General features: G+C 37.7%; 1 protein-coding gene and 1 long non-coding RNA gene across 3 annotated transcripts; one reads left to right on the forward strand and one right to left on the reverse strand.

The window, feature by feature from the left end:
• Positions 1-459: 459 nt before the first annotated feature.
• On the forward strand, positions 460-2016 carry LOC121961884. The gene is made up of 3 exons (XR_006107092.1): positions 460-474; positions 691-871; positions 1999-2016. It is a non-coding gene; the product is annotated as an uncharacterized LOC121961884 (long non-coding RNA).
• A 4873-nt stretch (positions 2017-6889) lies between these two features.
• On the reverse strand, positions 6890-18055 carry f13a1b (coagulation factor XIII, A1 polypeptide b). 2 transcript variants are annotated; one of them, XM_042512211.1, is made up of 12 exons: positions 15691-15779; positions 14274-14492; positions 12440-12628; positions 12075-12323; positions 11680-11798; positions 11494-11601; positions 10811-10985; positions 10436-10574; positions 9571-9674; positions 9276-9364; positions 8263-8416; positions 6890-7311 (listed from the first exon to the last, which is right to left on the reverse strand). In XM_042512211.1, the coding sequence occupies exons 2-12, from the start codon at positions 14458-14460 to the stop codon at positions 6962-6964; spliced, it is 1863 nt and encodes a 620-aa protein (XP_042368145.1). In that variant the 5' UTR covers positions 14461-14492; positions 15691-15779; the 3' UTR covers positions 6890-6961. The 2 variants fall into 2 exon arrangements, with proteins under 2 accessions (XP_042368145.1, XP_042368144.1); XM_042512210.1 differs by lacking the exon at positions 15691-15779 and adding an exon at positions 17883-18055 and having other exon boundaries at positions 6947-7311.
• Positions 18056-18749: the final 694 nt, after the last annotated feature.

Genomic DNA, 18749 nt, shown 5'->3' on the forward strand with positions numbered 1-18749 from the left:
AAATTGGTATCAACATATCTGTAAAAACCCGACATTAAAGATTCATTAACAAGTGAGGACTTTTTATTTGAATTTCAGCCATGGCATATTCTAGGTTTCCTGTTGCCACTTGATGATTTCATATATTTTATTTCATGTTTTGGTGTGGACCTACACACACAAAAAATAAATAAATAAAAAAAAATCTATATTTGAGATCTTGCAGGTTTGTCTAACTTAACCAAATTAATTTCTGCCTTCAACAAGGAGAAAAAACATCAAAACGTTTTGAAAACAAAGTGCATTTTACCTGAATAAGTGACATTTTTCTTTCTGTTTTGTCCTCGACATCTTTCAGACTTCACGATCCCTCTGTACTGGGACAACATGGCTGCTGAGAGGCTCTGAAGCTGGTTCCTCTGCACTCGTCCTCTAAAGAGTACCAGACTGTGAAGGCGGCCTTCAAACTAACGGTCAACAGGGACAGTCCTGAAGGTGGGCAGCTCGCGTCTGAAAGAGACATTTCATTGTCTGCAGAAGTTTGTGGATTTATGGTAGTTTAATAGCTTAAATCTATAAAAATGAAAACTTTCTTTTGGTTACCCTAGATTGTACATCTCTAAAGTGAAACTGCATAATATCTGTATTGCACTACATCCTTCCAAGATAAATTTTGGCATCTTATTTGGATGGTTTTCTCGTTCTTGGCAGATCGAGCGCTTGCAGAATGTCCATCTGCGTCGCGCATATGAAGCGCAGAAGAAGCACATCTCTGATAAGAACAAACAGCAGGGCGGAGCAGGAGAGAAGCTCCTGTACCACGGGACGACCCCCAACAACTGTGACTCCATCATGAAAACTGGGTTCAACAGGGGCTTCTCTGGACAGAACGGTAAACATCTTGTAGTGACAGTAATGTGAGCAAGTGAGGATTTACACAATTAAGCTCCACAGGTTTTGGTGCATGCAAAAGCAAATCAACTGATGTTGTTTTGGAAAGAGAATCAACGACCCAGCATTTCATACTTGAGTTATCAGGAGTATTGTTGAAATCTACGCTTAAAATGACAAAAATTTTACTTTTTCCATATATTGCAATAGACGCTAAAGTGTAACTTTATGTCGGGGCGTAGCTGTTTAGCGTTACAACTTGCAATGGCAAAAAATTAAAAGAAAAAAATGGTTTAAAAATAAAAAAAAAAAATACCTTTTGTAAACAAGTGAACAACTATTAATTTTAATTTTAAAAGTAATTTAAATTAGGGCCATGTTAAAAAATGTTATGTCAATTTTATAAATTAAAAATCATAATTCAGTATAATTATATATATTAAGTAAATTAAATGTTGATGCAAATATTTAGAGCAAGGTGAATACAATTTTAAATGTTGTGATTCTATTAAGGTGATAAAAAGGCATAATTTCAAGAATCCTCACTTTAAAAATAATTAATTAAAAAGTTAATTTATCTTTGAAAAAAAAAAAAATCCAATAGCAAACTTGCACAGGGAAATCAGCCTTCAAATTCGTGAATTGTCATCGATCAGCAAATGGAGTTTACCTGAAAAATGGAATGGAAAACCTGAAAAACTAAAACTTCATTTTTTTACAAAAACCTAGAATTAAATGGTATTTTCAACATTGATAAATATTTATGTTTTTAATGTCTAAAACTAAAAAAAATATTTTGACATGATGGTGCATTTTGAGCGAGAGCAGCAAAGCCACGGGAACGATGCCTGCCTTTTTCACGTTTTTTAAAGAAATGTTTGTTTTCTGCATTTTCAAGGTTTCAACTGTTATCTTACGAATGACTGAGGACTACCAGGAAACTTTGGCTTTTGCTAAAGAGAACAATCTACAAATTGGTTATGTTTAACCATCGCCTTTGACTCAGTGCCTGACTCATTGAAAACAGTTTTTTTTCTCGTCTGGTCAAATTTTTGAATAACATGGATCATTTTCATCATTATGAGATCTTGTCGTTGATCTAACCCTTATTTCCAAATTAATTCTCAGCCACCTCTTACGGTCAAAAAACCTACTTTGCCGTAAAGCCAGTTTACTCCGCCAGCGCCACCTACTCCAGACCCGTCCGCTGACGGCTCTCACTTTAATGTTTGTGGCTCGAGTCCTGACCGGCGTCTTCACTCTGGGCCAAAGCAACATGAGGGTCCCTCCCTCACGCAGCAACCAGCGACCACACGACCGCTACGACAGTGTGGTGGACTCAGAATGGACAACCCCAACATGTACGTCGTGTTTTCACGATAACCAGGCGTACCCCGACTACTCATAATACTTTCATCTGACGATGAGGGAGAAACTTTTTTCCACTGTGTACCAGTTTTTTACATTGAAAATGTACGAAAGATCTAGAAAAGAATATCTGTATTGCACCTTGTACTTTCTTTGTGGATTTTGATTTTTAATCAAGTTTTGTAGTTGTATATCAAAAGTCTTTTGAGTTGAGTTTGACACTAATGTAACTCATAATATCTTTGGTATTAAGAAATTTAAAGTCTTAAGTCTGAGACACTGTCACTGCATAAGCGTCAGAAAGTATCTTAAGTAAAGCGCAGGGAGCAGGATAAGAAAGCTCCTGAACACGGGACGACCCTCAACAACTGTAGTACTCCAACATATGCGAAAAATGGGTACTAACATTTCTGGACAGAATGTTTAACATCTTGTAAAGGATCAGTCAGGATGTATTCTCCAGTTTTTCTCCACAGTCTATTCATGCAGAAACTAAACTTAACTCTCTGGTTGCCAGCGGGAAAGCTCACTCAGGAATTAGATGGACTTTTATAAGTTGACTTTTGGTTTTTTATTTCATATTAAAAGATGTATTTTACTGGTTTTTGCAGACGTGCTTACGGTATAACCCGCTGCCTAACATAAAAACACACATTAAGGAAAAATATACTGTCACAAAATATGCAGTTGGTTGATTGCAGAACAAATCACTGATGTTGTGTTGGAAAGCGTCACGCAAAAGTATGGACTTGGTATATAAGATTAGAGGGCAAAATGGTGTTAAACAAAGTAGCTGTATTACAATGAAAAATTGGTTTAAAAAAAAAAAAAAAAAAAAACACGTTTGTTCTTGAACAGTGAACAAGCTATTGATTGTTAGCATAACTTTTTTTCTATTAAAGCCTCTTTAAGGATTAGGGCCATGTAAAAAATGATGCTTTAATTTTTTTGAGAATTAAATCATAATAATAGTGAATAAAGTATAAGTTGGAAATAAAGTTAAAGCTAACATTAAATGAAAAAAAGTCGTAATTTTTATGAGAATGAAGTCAAAAGCTTCCTTGACCTTTTTACCGCTCAAAATTGTTTTGGTATAAATTCCTGAGTCCAAGTGGAGAATTTGAGGAAATTCTTCATGCGTTCTGATAAATCACACTGTAGAATGTGACGGACATGGGAAAATGGACAGATGGCTCATTTAAAATAACGCTTCAATGATTGTTGTTTTTGGTAACGGGGCTTACGAACTGTGTTACAAGGAGTGAATTTTAAAAATGACAAGAAAACAACTTAAGTCGGTGGAAATTGCTGACTTGACGTATTTCTAACATGTTTCTCCTTTTGACCTCAATGAAAATGTCAGGACTGTATGTTTGTTAGGGAGCTTTTTTTGAAATTGGTGCATTTTGAGCGATTTAAGTCAGGATTAATCAGGGAACAAGTCAGCTTAAGAATAAAAAAAAACTTCTAGGTGTGTTTTTGCCATTTTACAGGTTCAGACTGTTATCATCGGCTGAGACTAAGACTGGATCAATGCTAAAGCATTCATCTATGTTTCACCATCGCCAGAAAAACATGAGCGATTGAAACACACAACATGTTTTGAAAACGCATGGATCGTTTTTTTTTTCTTTTTTTCATTATAAAAGCACTCTGTCGTTAACCCTCTATTTTCCTCTTTCTCAGCCACCTTACGGTCAGGAACCTACGAGTGCGTAAATGCCAGTTACTACGCCAGCGACACCTAGGGTTTCGGAGACCCGCCGCTGACGGCTCTCAGTTAATGTTTGTGGCTCGAGTAAAGAATTAAACCTTTTCTGTAATACTCTGGGCCAAAGCAACATGATTTTTTTCCAAATGCTTTTTTTCACCGCATTTGCAACCTGCGACCATTAAAAAAAACCGCTTTTTTAGTGTGGTGGACAAATGTTTGACATAGCCCAAAATGTGTACGTTTTGTTTTTTCACGATAAAAGGCACTTCACTGTACCTTCATCACCTGTCACTTTCTAAATGAAAGCACTCGCTTTATCTTTTGAAAATTGTACATCAGCCTGTTGAAAAAAAAAGCTTAGATTCTTTACCTATTAAACTTTTTTGATCAAGTTACTTTTTTAGTGAACTACGTTATCGGCTTATATTGTGTTAGTGAGCTGAAAGGTGTCTGGCGTCAGTGATCCTACGTTGATCCTCAGGGCTGGATGGTGACGGTCGCCTGGCCGTAGACCTGCCTGAGAGCGGGACAGTCCAGCGAGGCGATCACCCTGCTGCTGCCGGCCCTCTGCGGGGCGAAATACTCGGTCCCAGGTCAGAGAGGAGCCTGCTGGGATCAAGACCAGGAGGGTTAGATGTTAGACGTCAAAAGAACTGAACAGCAAACAGTAAATATCAGATGCTTTAAGAAATTTAATCAAGTAATATTTTAATAGGTGACTTTAACTTCCACCAAAGTCATTTTCTGGTTAGATATCTGAATTTTATTTAAGTGACCAAGGTTCTTCATCCATCACCAGGGTTTCTGACAACTTCAGGCAAGTGTGATTTTAGACTTTTTAAGGCACTTCTAATGGTGCTTGAATTTAAATGTAAAAAACATATATCAACATCAAATACTTGAGGTTATGGGGAATTTTAATTTATTTATTTATTTTTTCTTTTTTTTTTTAACATAGAACATAACTCTCAAAACTATATTGTGTGCCCTTTTATTTAAATGTTGTTTGTCTTAATCGTTGTATATAATGTTATTGTAGGATGCCTTTTGATGAATCAGGCAAAAGACTACTGATGAAAATGATAGTCCAGGCTAACTTGGGGTAAAAACCCTTTTTTTTTTTAAAGTTACTCATTATTTTGAGCTTTTGCGATGCAATGTCAGAAAAAAAACAACAATCCTGTTTTTCAACATCTAGCATTTTTAAGACTTTTTAAATATCTATTTAAGACATTTTAATGCCAATTAAGGCCTTATTTTCAGATTAATGAAGCCAATGCCTTTTAAGACTTTTTAAGGATCCTCAGGAACTCTGACCACAGTCTATAGACTGCCAGGTCACAAATATTCTTGTCGCTTAACCAATCAGCTGTTTATATCCCAACTTCATGCATTAATGTTTGTGTCACGTAGTAGTTGGAATTTGAAATAGCATTCATTCCATAAAAGCAGCAGGAAATGTGGGTATTATTAAAACACCTGTCATGCTTAATTTTGCACAGAAAATAGTCCATAACTTACCTGCTATGAAACTGTTTGAGAGGTTTTATGTAATTTGAATATCAGAACAATAATAATGTGCGGCATAATAGAGTTTTCAGTGCAGGCCGTGGATTTCTTTTAAAATGCTAATTTTATCTTCAATTAAGAAAACTATTTATAACCTGAACAAAGACCATCCCACTGAATAACTCACTATATAGCCGAGTAAAAACAAAAGGTTACACCGCGTCCTTGTGCTGAATCCAACCTGCTAATATTGGACTTGGGCAGCATAGCCCGGTTCCTTCCATGCGAATGTAGACCGCCCTCCATGCCCGAAGGTGAAGGGGTTTGTGAACTCACGTCTCCATCATCTCTTCAATACTTTGCCACCATCGGACACCTGAAGTACATCAAGGACACATAAAAAATACAAAAATACCACTCACAAAAGGCTCTTTTCATAAAAAAACCCTGCGTTACAAAACTAAAGGTCGAGGTCATGAATTTACCGCTCTGCATGAGACGCTGGATTGTAAAAAGTAATTTTGGAAAAAGAAATTTTGCAGAAATAAGCTGTACCAAAAGTATGATCCAAACATTTAAGATTTTGCTTTTTTATACAGTCAAAATAAAAAGCATAATTTCAACCGTGACTTGATTTGGATTGCGCAGGTGACGACTTTCATGGCGTGACGATCTGACCGGTCTCCTCGACTTTCCCGCTGGTTAATAAAGTTGAGTTGGCCCTGTTAACCAGATGCTTCATGTAGATCTTTGAACTCGACCATCACGTTTCCTCCCCCAACCCCCACACCTTGCAGAAACGCAAAAACAAAACGCTGCTTCTTTCTGCATATCAGCTTTTTAACGATTCAAACCTGGATCGACAATCATGTGTCAGAGTCAACGCCTTCATGAGTTATTTGACCCTTTGAACACAGAGAAAATTGTTTTTTTCTTTCAAAATCATGGGATAAACACAATGACCAACTTGGCAAGAAAATGTCAACAAATTATTAAAAAAAACCCAAAAACTAATATTATTGTGATTTTTAAAAAGAAGGATGAAGGGAGATTATTAGAAAATTATCCAAATGTACAGAAAACTATATTTATGAATATAATAGTTGTATATTAACAAATCATGTTACGAAAAAAAATGTATAAAATAAAAATAAAATCACATTTTTTATTTCAGCACTTCCCCTCTCAGATATATAATATAAATATATTTTTTTTTTACCTTTTTTGCTAATAACTTTATATTTAAAATTATGTTAAAGAAAAAAAATACATGTAAAATAAATACATATATTCTTTCTTTAAATTAAAAATCTTTTATTAAATTCCTTTTTGCCTTCTACCATGTTTTCAAAAGAAATCAAACTAATTTGCTCAAGTTTCAAGGGGTTCATTTTAACTGTTCGTGTGTTTATTTTTAGAGCCACATTATTTATAATACAGAGCCCATGAAAAATATCACAGATTTATCAGGTAGAGAGCTTTGATGTGTAGTTTTACTGCTTAATTATTTTTGATAATACAGTAATTGTCACTGAAAAAGTCAACAGAAATACTTCTGAGTGCATTTTTCTCACTTTCGTTGGGGCCGATATCCACCGTGGGATTCCTGAACAGGAACTCGGAGCTGGCGACTCCGGTGTAAAACACCACGCTCCCGCTGATGTAGGCGTCCACGGTGCGGCTCTCGTTGCTGCGGTTGATGAACTCCAAGGTCAGGTCGAAGTCGTTGCCCACGCCGATCTCCAGGGTGGGCAGGACCAGTTCCACGTCAGCCTCAGGAGGGTCAGACTTCTCTCGCTGACAGCCGAATTCCTCCGCTTTCTCCAGGACGGTCCGCTCCTCTTTGCTGCCTGGATCGTTTGATTGAGACATTTTAGTGTTTGTACATTTCTAGTATTTAAGAAGAATAATATTCTTGTTTCTTTTGTACCAGGATTCCCCTGATTATCTGCACAAATCTGGTCCTCTGTCCACTTCATACTAGTCCCATATAGTTCTGTGCAAAAAGCATGCAGTTTTTAAAATGGTATTATTGTAGTTTTTTTTAAATTTATGTTTTAATCATCTTATTTCCTTTTGTTTTGAACCAAACCACAATTTTTATTACATATTTATGTCGAGTCAAATAAATGTCAGATGATGTATAAACGTCTGGTTTATATTGTTGACCTGCTTTCTCTCCCTAAAGTTCCCTTTTTCCCCATTAAAAAAAAAAGTAAAAATGTATCTATATTAGGGACGGATTAGGGATGGTGGAGTAGATGAAGTGACAGCAAATCTTTGTTGCAAGTTCACGCCAAATTTGAGGTAAACGAAGCACCAGAACTGGCCCAAGAATCTGCTCCTTTTCCAACTCTGGCCCAAACTGAGGCAGAATGATGCCAACTGGAGACCAAGTCCACACCGCTAAGAGGTTTGCCAAATCTGGCAGCCACACAGGGACACTCTGCTGATCGTCTGCTGCCAGAATACAACCGACGGTGCCAACACTCCACCACCATCGACCCAAATTAACTTTCAGCACAGTGCAGAAAATAAATCGACTTCACACTGACTCAGAGGCTCCTTGAGAGAAGATAATCCATTAAAATGAAAATTTATGACAACGTGTAACACTGTTCCCTTTTAGTTTTGATGGATTAATCATCTGAGATTATTTTTTAAAACATTAAATCACAGCGTCATCTATTGGTGTATACAATTTGGTGTTTGTATCTACATCAGAAGCTGCAGCTGCAGCAGAGAATATAGTTCTGTCTGCTTTTAAAACACAGTAATCTGTGCTGGACGCAAACTCTGACCTTCAGGAAACTTGTACTGATCGGTGATGTCGCGGCGGGTCATGTCTCCTGGATTTTTGGTCAACACCATGCGGCCCACGTGAGACCGGTTCACTTTGACCGGCACCATGGTCCCGTCCTTACTGCGGGAGTAAAACACCACATCGCTGTTGACCTGAAGAAAAGAAATACAGAGACGAATTACAGACAAAATGATAAACTTTTTACAGAAGATAACACTAAAATTATGTCAACAAGAGGTTGAGGTTGTCTGCTAGATAATATAGTTACTGTACAGTGCTCATGCTCTGATTAATTCCCAAACGTGATCATTATTTATTGTTTTATTGTCAAAATAAGAATAAAAATAAGACACAATGTGCTGACTTGCAATTAAACTTTTTGAGAGTGTGTGCTGAATCCTCAAAGTGGATATCACTGCAGTCAAAATTAGTTATCGTTTTTGTTATTACTTTTATTTTATGTATTTATTTATTTACATTTTAGTTTTTAAAAATTTTTATTTAAATACATTTTACTGTTTATTATTTTTTAAAACTTAAATACATAGTTCTGTGATTTTGCGTCATTAAAATGTTTGCTTCCCTGTTCACTGAAGGTGTTTTTACATCAGGACTTATAATTCATACACTCATAATGAACTCCACCTGTGTGTTTTCTTTCTGTAAAATTGACGTATGTACACCTGTGACAAAAACATCCCTATGGCTATAATCGGAGGGCTCATTTTTACTGTTTTTTTTTCTTCTGTTGTGTTGTTATGCATTTAATTTAATCTTTTCTACCCATTTTACTGATTTTATTGCAATTTGTAACTTCTGACAACCATTACTGCTGGTTATTTGTCATTATTAAATGTATTGCTATCACATGTTGAATATCCCTTTAGCTGACTGAATAGAGCTTAATACTCAGTCAATTTTCCCTGAATAAACAATGGTTGATGATCGATGATGATGATGATGATGATGATGATGATGATGATGATGATAATGATGTATTTGAAGACTCACCTCAGCAAACACAAAGGCGGCATCGAATGGGTAACATATCTGCCCGTGTTTGATGGCCTGGACTGATGCAGGGCCACATCTGTACATGCCTTTATGGATAATAGAGGGAGATTACATACTGAACTTTAAACACTAACGATGCTGCATTCAGTGCACTGCATTAATTTACAAAAACACTTGTTTTTTTTTGCATCTGAGATTTCTCTGTAAATGATTTGATTACCAATCAATAGAAGTCTTAATAACCCATAAACTGTTATTTTGAAGACAGCAGATACTTATTATTATCACGCACCATCGCTGGTCTCCTGTGGAGTCGCATCCACAATTTGCCAGCCTCCAAAGCCAACTGGGAGGTCTGGTCTGGACATGTAGCACTCCGTCCAGCAGTGGTAGTTCCTGATAAAAACAATATTTCAAATATCATGAGGAATATTAATGTAATAAAAGTCCTTCAGAAACATTTTTACCGAAAATTTTTCATGACTTTTTTTTTTACCGAAAATTTTTCATGACTTTTTTTTTCACCTAACTTTTCCATGTCTTAAAGGCAATTTATTGTCGGTGTAAACATTAAATAAAAAAATAAGACTGAAAATCCATGTCAGAATTCAGTTTCTTAAAATAAAGAGCAAGGTCAAAAGTGCATACTGTATAAACAGCTTGCATTCACTGCAAACAAATCTGGGCTCTATGTGCACGTTGTAGAAAAAAAACATCCTAATAACATTATAATAATATTAGTGACGTCCAAGTGAAGACAGACATGAATAAATCTGCATTTTCGTGGTATTTTGTGAATTTACATCACAACTAAGTAGAACCTGCAACTCAGGTGGGAGTCTGACGTTTCCTGCTCAGAGAACAACATGATGTCGAGTGACTTGACCGATCAGCCCGAACATTAACACAGATACAGCATATGTACTTGATTATACAGTTTTTCGTGAGGTCAATTTCCATGATTTTTCCAAAACTTTCTAGGTTTATAATTTTTTTCCTACAACTTATGGAACTTATGGAGTTTTTCATGAGTGTATTAACCCTGATAGATGCCTAGAAATCAAAAATAAGCTGTGTGTTTCCTCTGAGAAAGTCGGATTTTTTTTTTTTTAAAATCGTTTTCTGTTTGTTAATTAGCTACATAAAAGTTGTGTTACCAGATGGAGTCTCTGGTGCGGTTGCGGTCGATCCTGCCGTCCTCGTCCAGGATGATGTCGGTCTTCAGGTTTCCATCGTTGTCGTGAGCGGAGTAGAAGTTGGTGACGACCCGCGATGGGATGCCCAGACAGCGCAGGACTGTAGTCAAAACATTTAATGACAAGCAAAGACAGAAATGGAGGCGTAAATAGACTAAAAAAGAAGCCATGACAAGAGATAAAAGCTGAGAAAATGTGCTCGTTTTTTTTGTGTGACCGATAATTTAGACATTTTCAACATGATTATGATGCCTTGTTTAAGTTTTGTTATGGCAGATCTTTTCCTATCTACCTATGACCTCTACTGACAGGACAAAAGCTCAGAAAAGATCTCACAGGTGTTGAAGACGGCGGCGTAGACCCAGCACTGAGCGTAGCAGACGGGCATCTTGCTGCTGGCGTAGCTGAGCAGGATGTCTGTGCTGCCAGTCCAGGAAGTGGGCGCCACTCCGTAGGTGTAGTCGCCGCTCCAGCTCCCCACCAGCACGCCATTGTCATCACGGGAGTTCAGCTGAGTGCGACAAAGAGACGACTTTAGAGGTTTATAAACCCTTTAAAACCTGGATCGGCATCTCTTTTCTTGTGCTGCGTTCAGGCACCTTTCATAAGTTTTCTAACCTTTGAATCCTGAGCAAATTGGTGTTTTTTTCCCCAAAAAACTTGGTAAGAAATGTTCCACAAATTAAAGGAAATAAATAGATTTAGAAAACTATTTTTTTTTAAAGATAGGGACAAAATGTCTCGGGTGAAAAAAAAGAAAAAGCTAGGGAAAAACTATATTTCGAATTATTACACTTACATATTTGAGATTATGATACAGAATTATTGCATTTTTTTTTTTAGCTCTTTTTCAAGTTTATTTCCTTGTTGTTTTTATTAGCTTTCTTCTTTTTTTTTAAAAAAACATTGTTTTTAGGTAATTTCTTTGTACTTGTTAGTAATTTCTTGCTTATTTTCGGGTCATTTCTTGGGCTCATTGCCTTCTTCCTGTGTTTTTGAAGCCACAAATATGTTCTCACCATAGCAGAGGCCTTTCTGGTCACCCTGATGGGGTCTCCTCTGTTGGTGATGGGCATTTGAGACCGGTCCATGATGTACAGACAGGCATCCAGGACTCCAAAGTTAAACTACGTGGAAAATAGCTCAAGTCAAATATAATAATTAGGAAAATTAGTCCCGATGACTTTGATTAGTTTTTTTTCTACCTGTCCGTAGTTCCAGTTTCTCTCAGCCACGTCGTCGAAGGCGCCGTGGTAGATGATGCCCATCTCACTCATCACGCACTCCTGCCTCTCTCTCTCATCGTCCAGAAACACAGAATCAGCTGAAAAAAAGCACACAGCAGATTACGTGGATGTTCACAGACACACAATTAATCAATCAATCTATCACATTTTATTTATGTAGCACCTTTCAAACAAAATGCAATTTAAAGTGTGAAATGAGCAGTAATGGATCTTTATAAAAAAGGACTAAAATCCATAAAATAGAAAAATATGAAAAAAAAAACAACATAAAATTAAAACTATGTAAAAAAACAAATTTTGACCAGTGAGACAAAAGACGAAAAAAAGGGAAAAAAGAAGAAGCCTGAACCGACCTGACGCCCAGGGATTAAACAGGATGTAAAAGTCTCGGCTGTTGTCCCGTCTGGTCCTGCGGATGCCGAATGGCGTCACCACGGCGACATACAAATGGTACTTCCCCACAATGCAGTCTGCTGCAGGAGTGATGCCCATGGTGACCGTGTTGTCGGTGTTGTCTATGATGCGGCCGTCCCAAGGGCTCGGACGCTCCTTGTTGGGGAAGACAGGGATGTAGGTGCCCTTGCTGAATTCAGGGGTGGAGCCTGGGAGAAACAGGAAAAGTTTTTAGTAGATTTATGCAAATTCAGAGGCTCAAAATTCAGATTTCAGTGAGTTTATAACTGCAGGATGAAATATGTGACTCGTAAAACAGGCTCACCGATGACAAACTCCAGGGCGAACTTGTCCGTAGCAGCAGCGTAGGGACGGTTGAAGGTGATTTTGACCTGGAACTCTTGTCCACGACGGACGATGAGATGGTCAGAGTTGAAAAACGAGGTGTGGTGCTGCGTCTTGTTGATCTCCTCTGGCTTCCGCATCATGTCCACAGCCAAGATGTCAAGATACTCTGAATAGACAAGAGAGAGAGAAAAAAAAAAAAAAGACAGAGCAGAGCGTCTCAAAAACACGAGGATGGATTTTTATGAGACTTCATGGACAGGCAGCAGCTGAGCCACCGAACAAAGGACAAGATTTTGGTGATCTGACGCTGTTATTGTGCACACAAACGGCTGCAGAACATACTTTTGTCAATTCAGTTCAGCAATAAAATTATAAAAGTAAAACCTCAACAGAGTAATTTAAAAAGAAAAAGAATCAATATAATGTCGTATGGTGATGAAAATTGTGATTTACACCCCTATTAGCTCATTTTGGTTAGGCTGGTTAGTGTCATGGTTACATCAAAATGGAAATTGGGGAAAAATCAAATCATATTCCTTTAGAGTCTACTCACACCACTAACTGATCGACTCCACATCAAATCCTACCAAATATGTGCAACCTGAAACCGAACAGACTGAAACATTACGTGAAATCTAGCTGAAGAATTGCTCAGCGGTGGAGCCCGATGCTCTATGAATGTGTCAACTCTTGTAAATTCCCCAAAAACCTCAGTGATGTGTGCAAGTCATCCTCACAACCTCTCGTTCAGGCAGTCTGCCATCTCCTTCACGCTCTGCACTAACGTGCCAGAAGAATTACAGTCACTGCGTTCATAAATTCCTGTCACATCTGGATATCTGTCGCCGTGCAGCTCTCTGACAATAACACACGGAGGAGTGCAGCGACAAGCTGCAGGAAGAGAGAAGAGTTTATCCTGTTTGGGCTTCATTCATGTGTCAATCATGGGTGAACGCTACTGGAAACTGTGTCACTGTCGGGAAAAAGACTTTATCTTCTCTAACCAAGAAGTGACATCTGTCTTCTGCTCTTCAATTATGTTTTTTTTTAAAGAAACATACATCTGAATCAATGAGAGCTTATTGAAAAGAGCAGAAGATTTGACAAAACTCACATATTCATATAAATAAATCCTCTAAATTCCTTAAAGACTTCTTTCTTTTCTGCAATATATATAATGTTAGTGTCATATTAAATGTGGCCAAAGTTTTAAAAAAAAACTTGCTTGTGAAACTTCTTTTCATGGTCATCTTTTCCAGCCACGCTATTGCAAGTGTTTATGCTACGTAGCTAATACTGCTACATGTAGCTACATGCTAAAGTCAGGAAAACATGTACATTTGGTGGGCAGTGTTATAAATATCTGCCTGATTTCTGATCACATCTCAGCTGGCACATGTCCCGTTGTATTCCAAAGCTTTAATTTTAAAAAGAAGAAAGTCCTGATACACAAAGTCATTCCTAGCTGCAAGCACACTGCTACATGTAGCTACATGCTAACAGCAGGGAAACATCTAATTTTGGGTGCTGATGTTAAATCAGATCATATTCCTGCCGACATGTACGGTTGTGGAGAGTGTGAGAGAGCAGAGTGCCTTGATGGAGTCAATACCGAGCTGCAAGTACACTGCTACATGTAGCCACATGCTAGCGACAGCGAAACGTGTAATCTTGGTTGCCGATGTTGTTAATTTCACCCCAGTTTTAGATCATGTTCCTGCTTAGTACGAGGAAACTTAAGTGTCTTTTGAACATTAAAGCATGTAAATGTGTCCTAGTAGAAACCAAAAATACAAGTATGGCTCAATTACCAGTCAAAGGTGGGAATCCTCTGGGGCCCGGTACACCAAAGGGCTCAAACTCAGGTATGTCCGTTGTGTCGGAGTTTGAGGTGGAGATAGGAACTGCGGAGCGGCCGTGGTTCGTCACCTTGGGAGGGGGTCCGGAGGGAGGAGGAGGGGCAGGAGAGGGCTGCGGGGTGGCATCTTGATCAGACATGGCGGCGATCGTTCAAGGTTGATGTCACGGGACTGGAAGAGGAGCGAGAGGATGGAAAACATTTTAAGTCTTATATACTTCTGAAATATATTTCGTAGAGTAAACTTTGGCACATTGTTAGTGGAGGTGAACAAACTCCAAAAATCTGACTTCGCATTAAAAACATGCTTGTTCAATAGTTAGTACATAGTTTTTTAAGGTTGAATTCCCATCATGCTTCATTCATTCCTGCACGGGTTGAGCTGTTTCAAATCCATCTGTTTTGCGTTTCTGTGTAAAAACTGGAAACGTGCCTGTGTGTGTGTGTGTGTGTGTGTGTGTGTGAGTGTGTCCTTGTCCATTTTATTCAAGAAAGAAATAATTTCAAACTGGAAAAAGCCATTAAAGCAAAGTGCATGAAAATATTAAAGCTTGTGAGCAGTGAAACACAGACTGAAATGCTTTTATAGCACACGTGGTTTCCGTGTGTGTTTGTGGGCTGGGTGGAGGGGAGTCCACAGTCACTCCCCTTCTTCTAAGATGCTGGTTAAGAAAGACACTTTCAGTGTTTGGTGATTTATTTTGACTTCACAAATATTGTATTATATTGTATATATTTTCGTGGTTGCGGAGAGAAAACATTTATCATGTCTATAAAAAGTCTAATTTATGCAGGACTGTGGAGGGAAACCGCAGTGAGTCATACTGTGTTCTTCTGTGTGAAATCATGTTATTATGAATGGTATGAAGAAGTAACAGCCAGCTTACACACTGAAGTTTTTAAACAAAAACACTGAGACTATTACCTAATATTGCATGCAGTCAAATCTTGCCCACTCATTTAAGAATTACTACTTTTTTAAATAAACAAATTGATATAAGAATACTGATATATCAGAAGATAAAGTACAAATGAAAGTACTAACAGCAATAATAGATGTTGTATTATTAGTGGTGCAGTCAGAGAACTTGTATTAACAGCAAATTTATATATATTGTAATAAAATAAACACATTACTCCTACTTCTATTATAATGTTGTGGTTTGAAGTTAGCACTTTCAGTCTCTTTACGATAAAACTTGAATATCTTTGGGTTTCGAACTGCTGACTGGACAAAACAAGACGGAGACTTTAAATGTTTCACTATTTTCTAAAATTTTAAAGACCAAACAATTACTCGATTCATTAAGAAAATAAAAGATTAAAAAGACGGTTCATCTCAAATCAAAAACACAAATTTTTCCTCTTACCTGTAGAGCTATTTTCAGTCTGGATCGTTTTGATGCGAGGTGCAGAGTGTTGCAGATATCAGCTGCAGAAATGTCTGATTTCTCTTCAGTATAATGGAACTAGATGTACCAAAAATGTACTCAAAGCACCAAAAATGACATTTTAAAAAACTCAACAGCAATGCCTCTTTCCAGAAATCATGACCCGCTTACTCAAGGTAATCTAAAGACTTGTTGTGTAGGAACTTTTTTTCTTTCAAATGAACTACACCTGCACACCGTGTCACTGCACGACTGTCATCTAGTTCCATTATATTGGAGAGAAGGCTGAACTGTCACTTTAATGACGGAAAATGAAAATAATTGTTTGTTGCATTCCTAGAAGTTGTAACGCAATGACATTTTACAAAAGTCTCTCAAACAAGTTATATCTGTTCATGGTAAACCACAGTAATTAAAAAAAACTCTTTAAGAGGCTATAAATGTGAAACAATAACCCAAAACATATCATTGGCATGCTCAAACTTGGGTGTGAGCACATCGAATAAACAAAGACTCCGAATGACTCATTAAATCCACAAAACAGAGCTAAAATGATGTCGACCCTTCAGCCCACATGGGGTCTGCATACGACACCGCGCAGCAGGACATGAAGTTACAGCCGATTATGTAAGACTGTGGTAAGGCCGATTTAACCGTTAAACACACGACAGATGTTTTTATAAGGTGCCTGCAGGTTTGTGGCACAAACACCTGCCCGAGAATGAGGCTCACTGTTTCATAATGTGGGCGTGTGCCGGACGACGAGAGAGAAGTTCGGGGCGACGTTTGGTTGCATGAGTCATCGTGTAACACAGTGAGAGCTCTGTTTTCACCTCAGCCGCAGGTTGCACAGATAGACGTGGTTACCTTCTGCAGACTGGCAGAGGGACAGCTGTGAAAGCAAACTCACTACTACTTACTACTGCTCTTAAATCGGCCTACAATTTTGGGGTGTTTTACATGAGCATTTACTATTTTACGTTATACTTCAAGGCCAGCTCATTTCTGACGACATCTATTTGACAGCTACACTTAATGGTTATTTTTCAGATGTTACTGAAAAAAATAAGTTTACATTAAAATGCATCGTCAACTACAGGCACTTCTGGTACTTACTCACTGTGGGTGGCATATAACATCTTTTCATCTCTATTTGCACAATACTTGCAATCATAATATACTTTTGTCTTTGCCTTGTTACCAGATAAAATTCTACTTATTGTTTACGGGCAATGGTGGAAGAAATATTCAGATAATTGACTTAAATTACAGTTCTGCAATAAAAAATTACAACAGGTTATGGTGAAATCTTGAGGAGAAGTGAGGAGCGGCATAAAATAGAAATACTGAAGTAAAGTACAAATATGTCAAAACTAAAAAAGTCCAAGCTTTCAGTAAAAGTATGCAGTTGCTTCACACCACTGCATATCAATGACCTAAAACTTTTCCAGTTCTAGGACACTTGTGACATACAGTACAAGTACAGACAGCGTTTTAACACAACTTTGGCAAATGCTGACATAGAAGAAACCTCCACATGTTAACCAGCAGGACTGAGGCTTTGTGCGTTCACTATAAAACTCTGCAAAGACTGAACTTTTCCTAGCAAAAACTGAAGTAAATGGACAAAGTTTTGCATGTTTAATGTACTTCATAGAGACAAAAACTATGAATTTAACGTTTGGAAAAGCTTCACTGAAGCGGCATCTGCTCTACAACTTTCTTTTATTCAACGATAAGGAGACGTTATGCAGGAACCAGTATGTTTTTATTCAATTGATACTGCTATGTTACTAATGTTACTTTTTCTACTCCTAATACTCAGGTAGTGGATTAACAGAACAAGCGGGATGAAAAAGTTTCGAGACACAGAGGCGCAATAATAATGAAATAATCCTTGTGATGTACAATAGGCTTTGAGTTTTTTCGTCTTTTGTTCCACCAAATGTGTTTCAAAGATTGCACAACAACCACAGAACATTTGAAATGACTCTCAGATGTTTGATTATTCATTTGCATCTTCACATCTGGAAGATTTTAAAGAAAACAAAGTTACAGAGTTGCTCAGGAATTCTGGTGCCATAAAACAGTTGCACCCAAAGAGCCAAGATGTTAATTAGGAAAGCAAACTTTGCATCAGTAAAGTAAGTATAAACTGGGAGTGGACGCACCTTAGATTAGAGATGGCGTGAAGCTGCTGTCGGTTGGAGTCGGTCTGCTGCTGCTGCTGCTGCTGCTCCGTCTTGGGAGACTTCTGCTTCTCCTTATATACCCTACAGGGGAGAGGAAGAGCTATCCATGAGTGTGTAAAAGTGTGTGTGTGTGTTTAAGAGTTTGTGTGTAAGACCTTTGCAGGGTTGTTGTGGGTGTATCTGGTCAGTCTAACTTAGGAACAGGATGTGGAATCTACCGTCTTCTGCACAACCCACAGCTGGATGCAGCTCACACAGATAAAGTCAGTCTGATGTTTGAGCTCTGCAGCTGTCACATCAGGCGTGACACAGTTTGATTTACATGCAGGTTTCACACAATAAAGACAATTAGTCTCGAGATTTTTCACAGACATTCATGGACCCCAGGGGATGAATTGCAACTTTTATAAACCCTTTGAAAACTAGTTTGTCATCAGTTTTCTTGAGATCAGATGCCTCTTACAAGCTATTTAACCCTTTGAAACCTGAGCAAATGGGTTTGATTTCACGAGCAATGAGCAACTTGGAAAGAAATGTCCCATAAAATGCAATAAATTAGTAAAATGTGACAAAGAAAATGACCTGAAAATTAGTTTTGAAAAATGAGGATTATTACAAAATCGTCAAAAAACAGAGAAAAATGTCCAGAAAAAATATTTTTTATAATCTTTATAAATATATATTTCATATAATGTGACAGATGTTTTTGGGTTTTTTTTTAATTTTCTGCACTTTTTTTCAGATAATTTTCTTGTTTGTTTGGTGGTTTTTTTGTGGGGGCATGTCTTGTTCAGTTGCTCATTACCTTTTCCCCAAGTTTATGAAAAAAAAATCAAACCAATTTGC

Source organism: Plectropomus leopardus, chromosome 23 (genome assembly GCF_008729295.1).
Source record: "Plectropomus leopardus isolate mb chromosome 23, YSFRI_Pleo_2.0, whole genome shotgun sequence".
NCBI lineage: Eukaryota > Metazoa > Chordata > Actinopteri > Perciformes > Serranidae > Plectropomus > Plectropomus leopardus.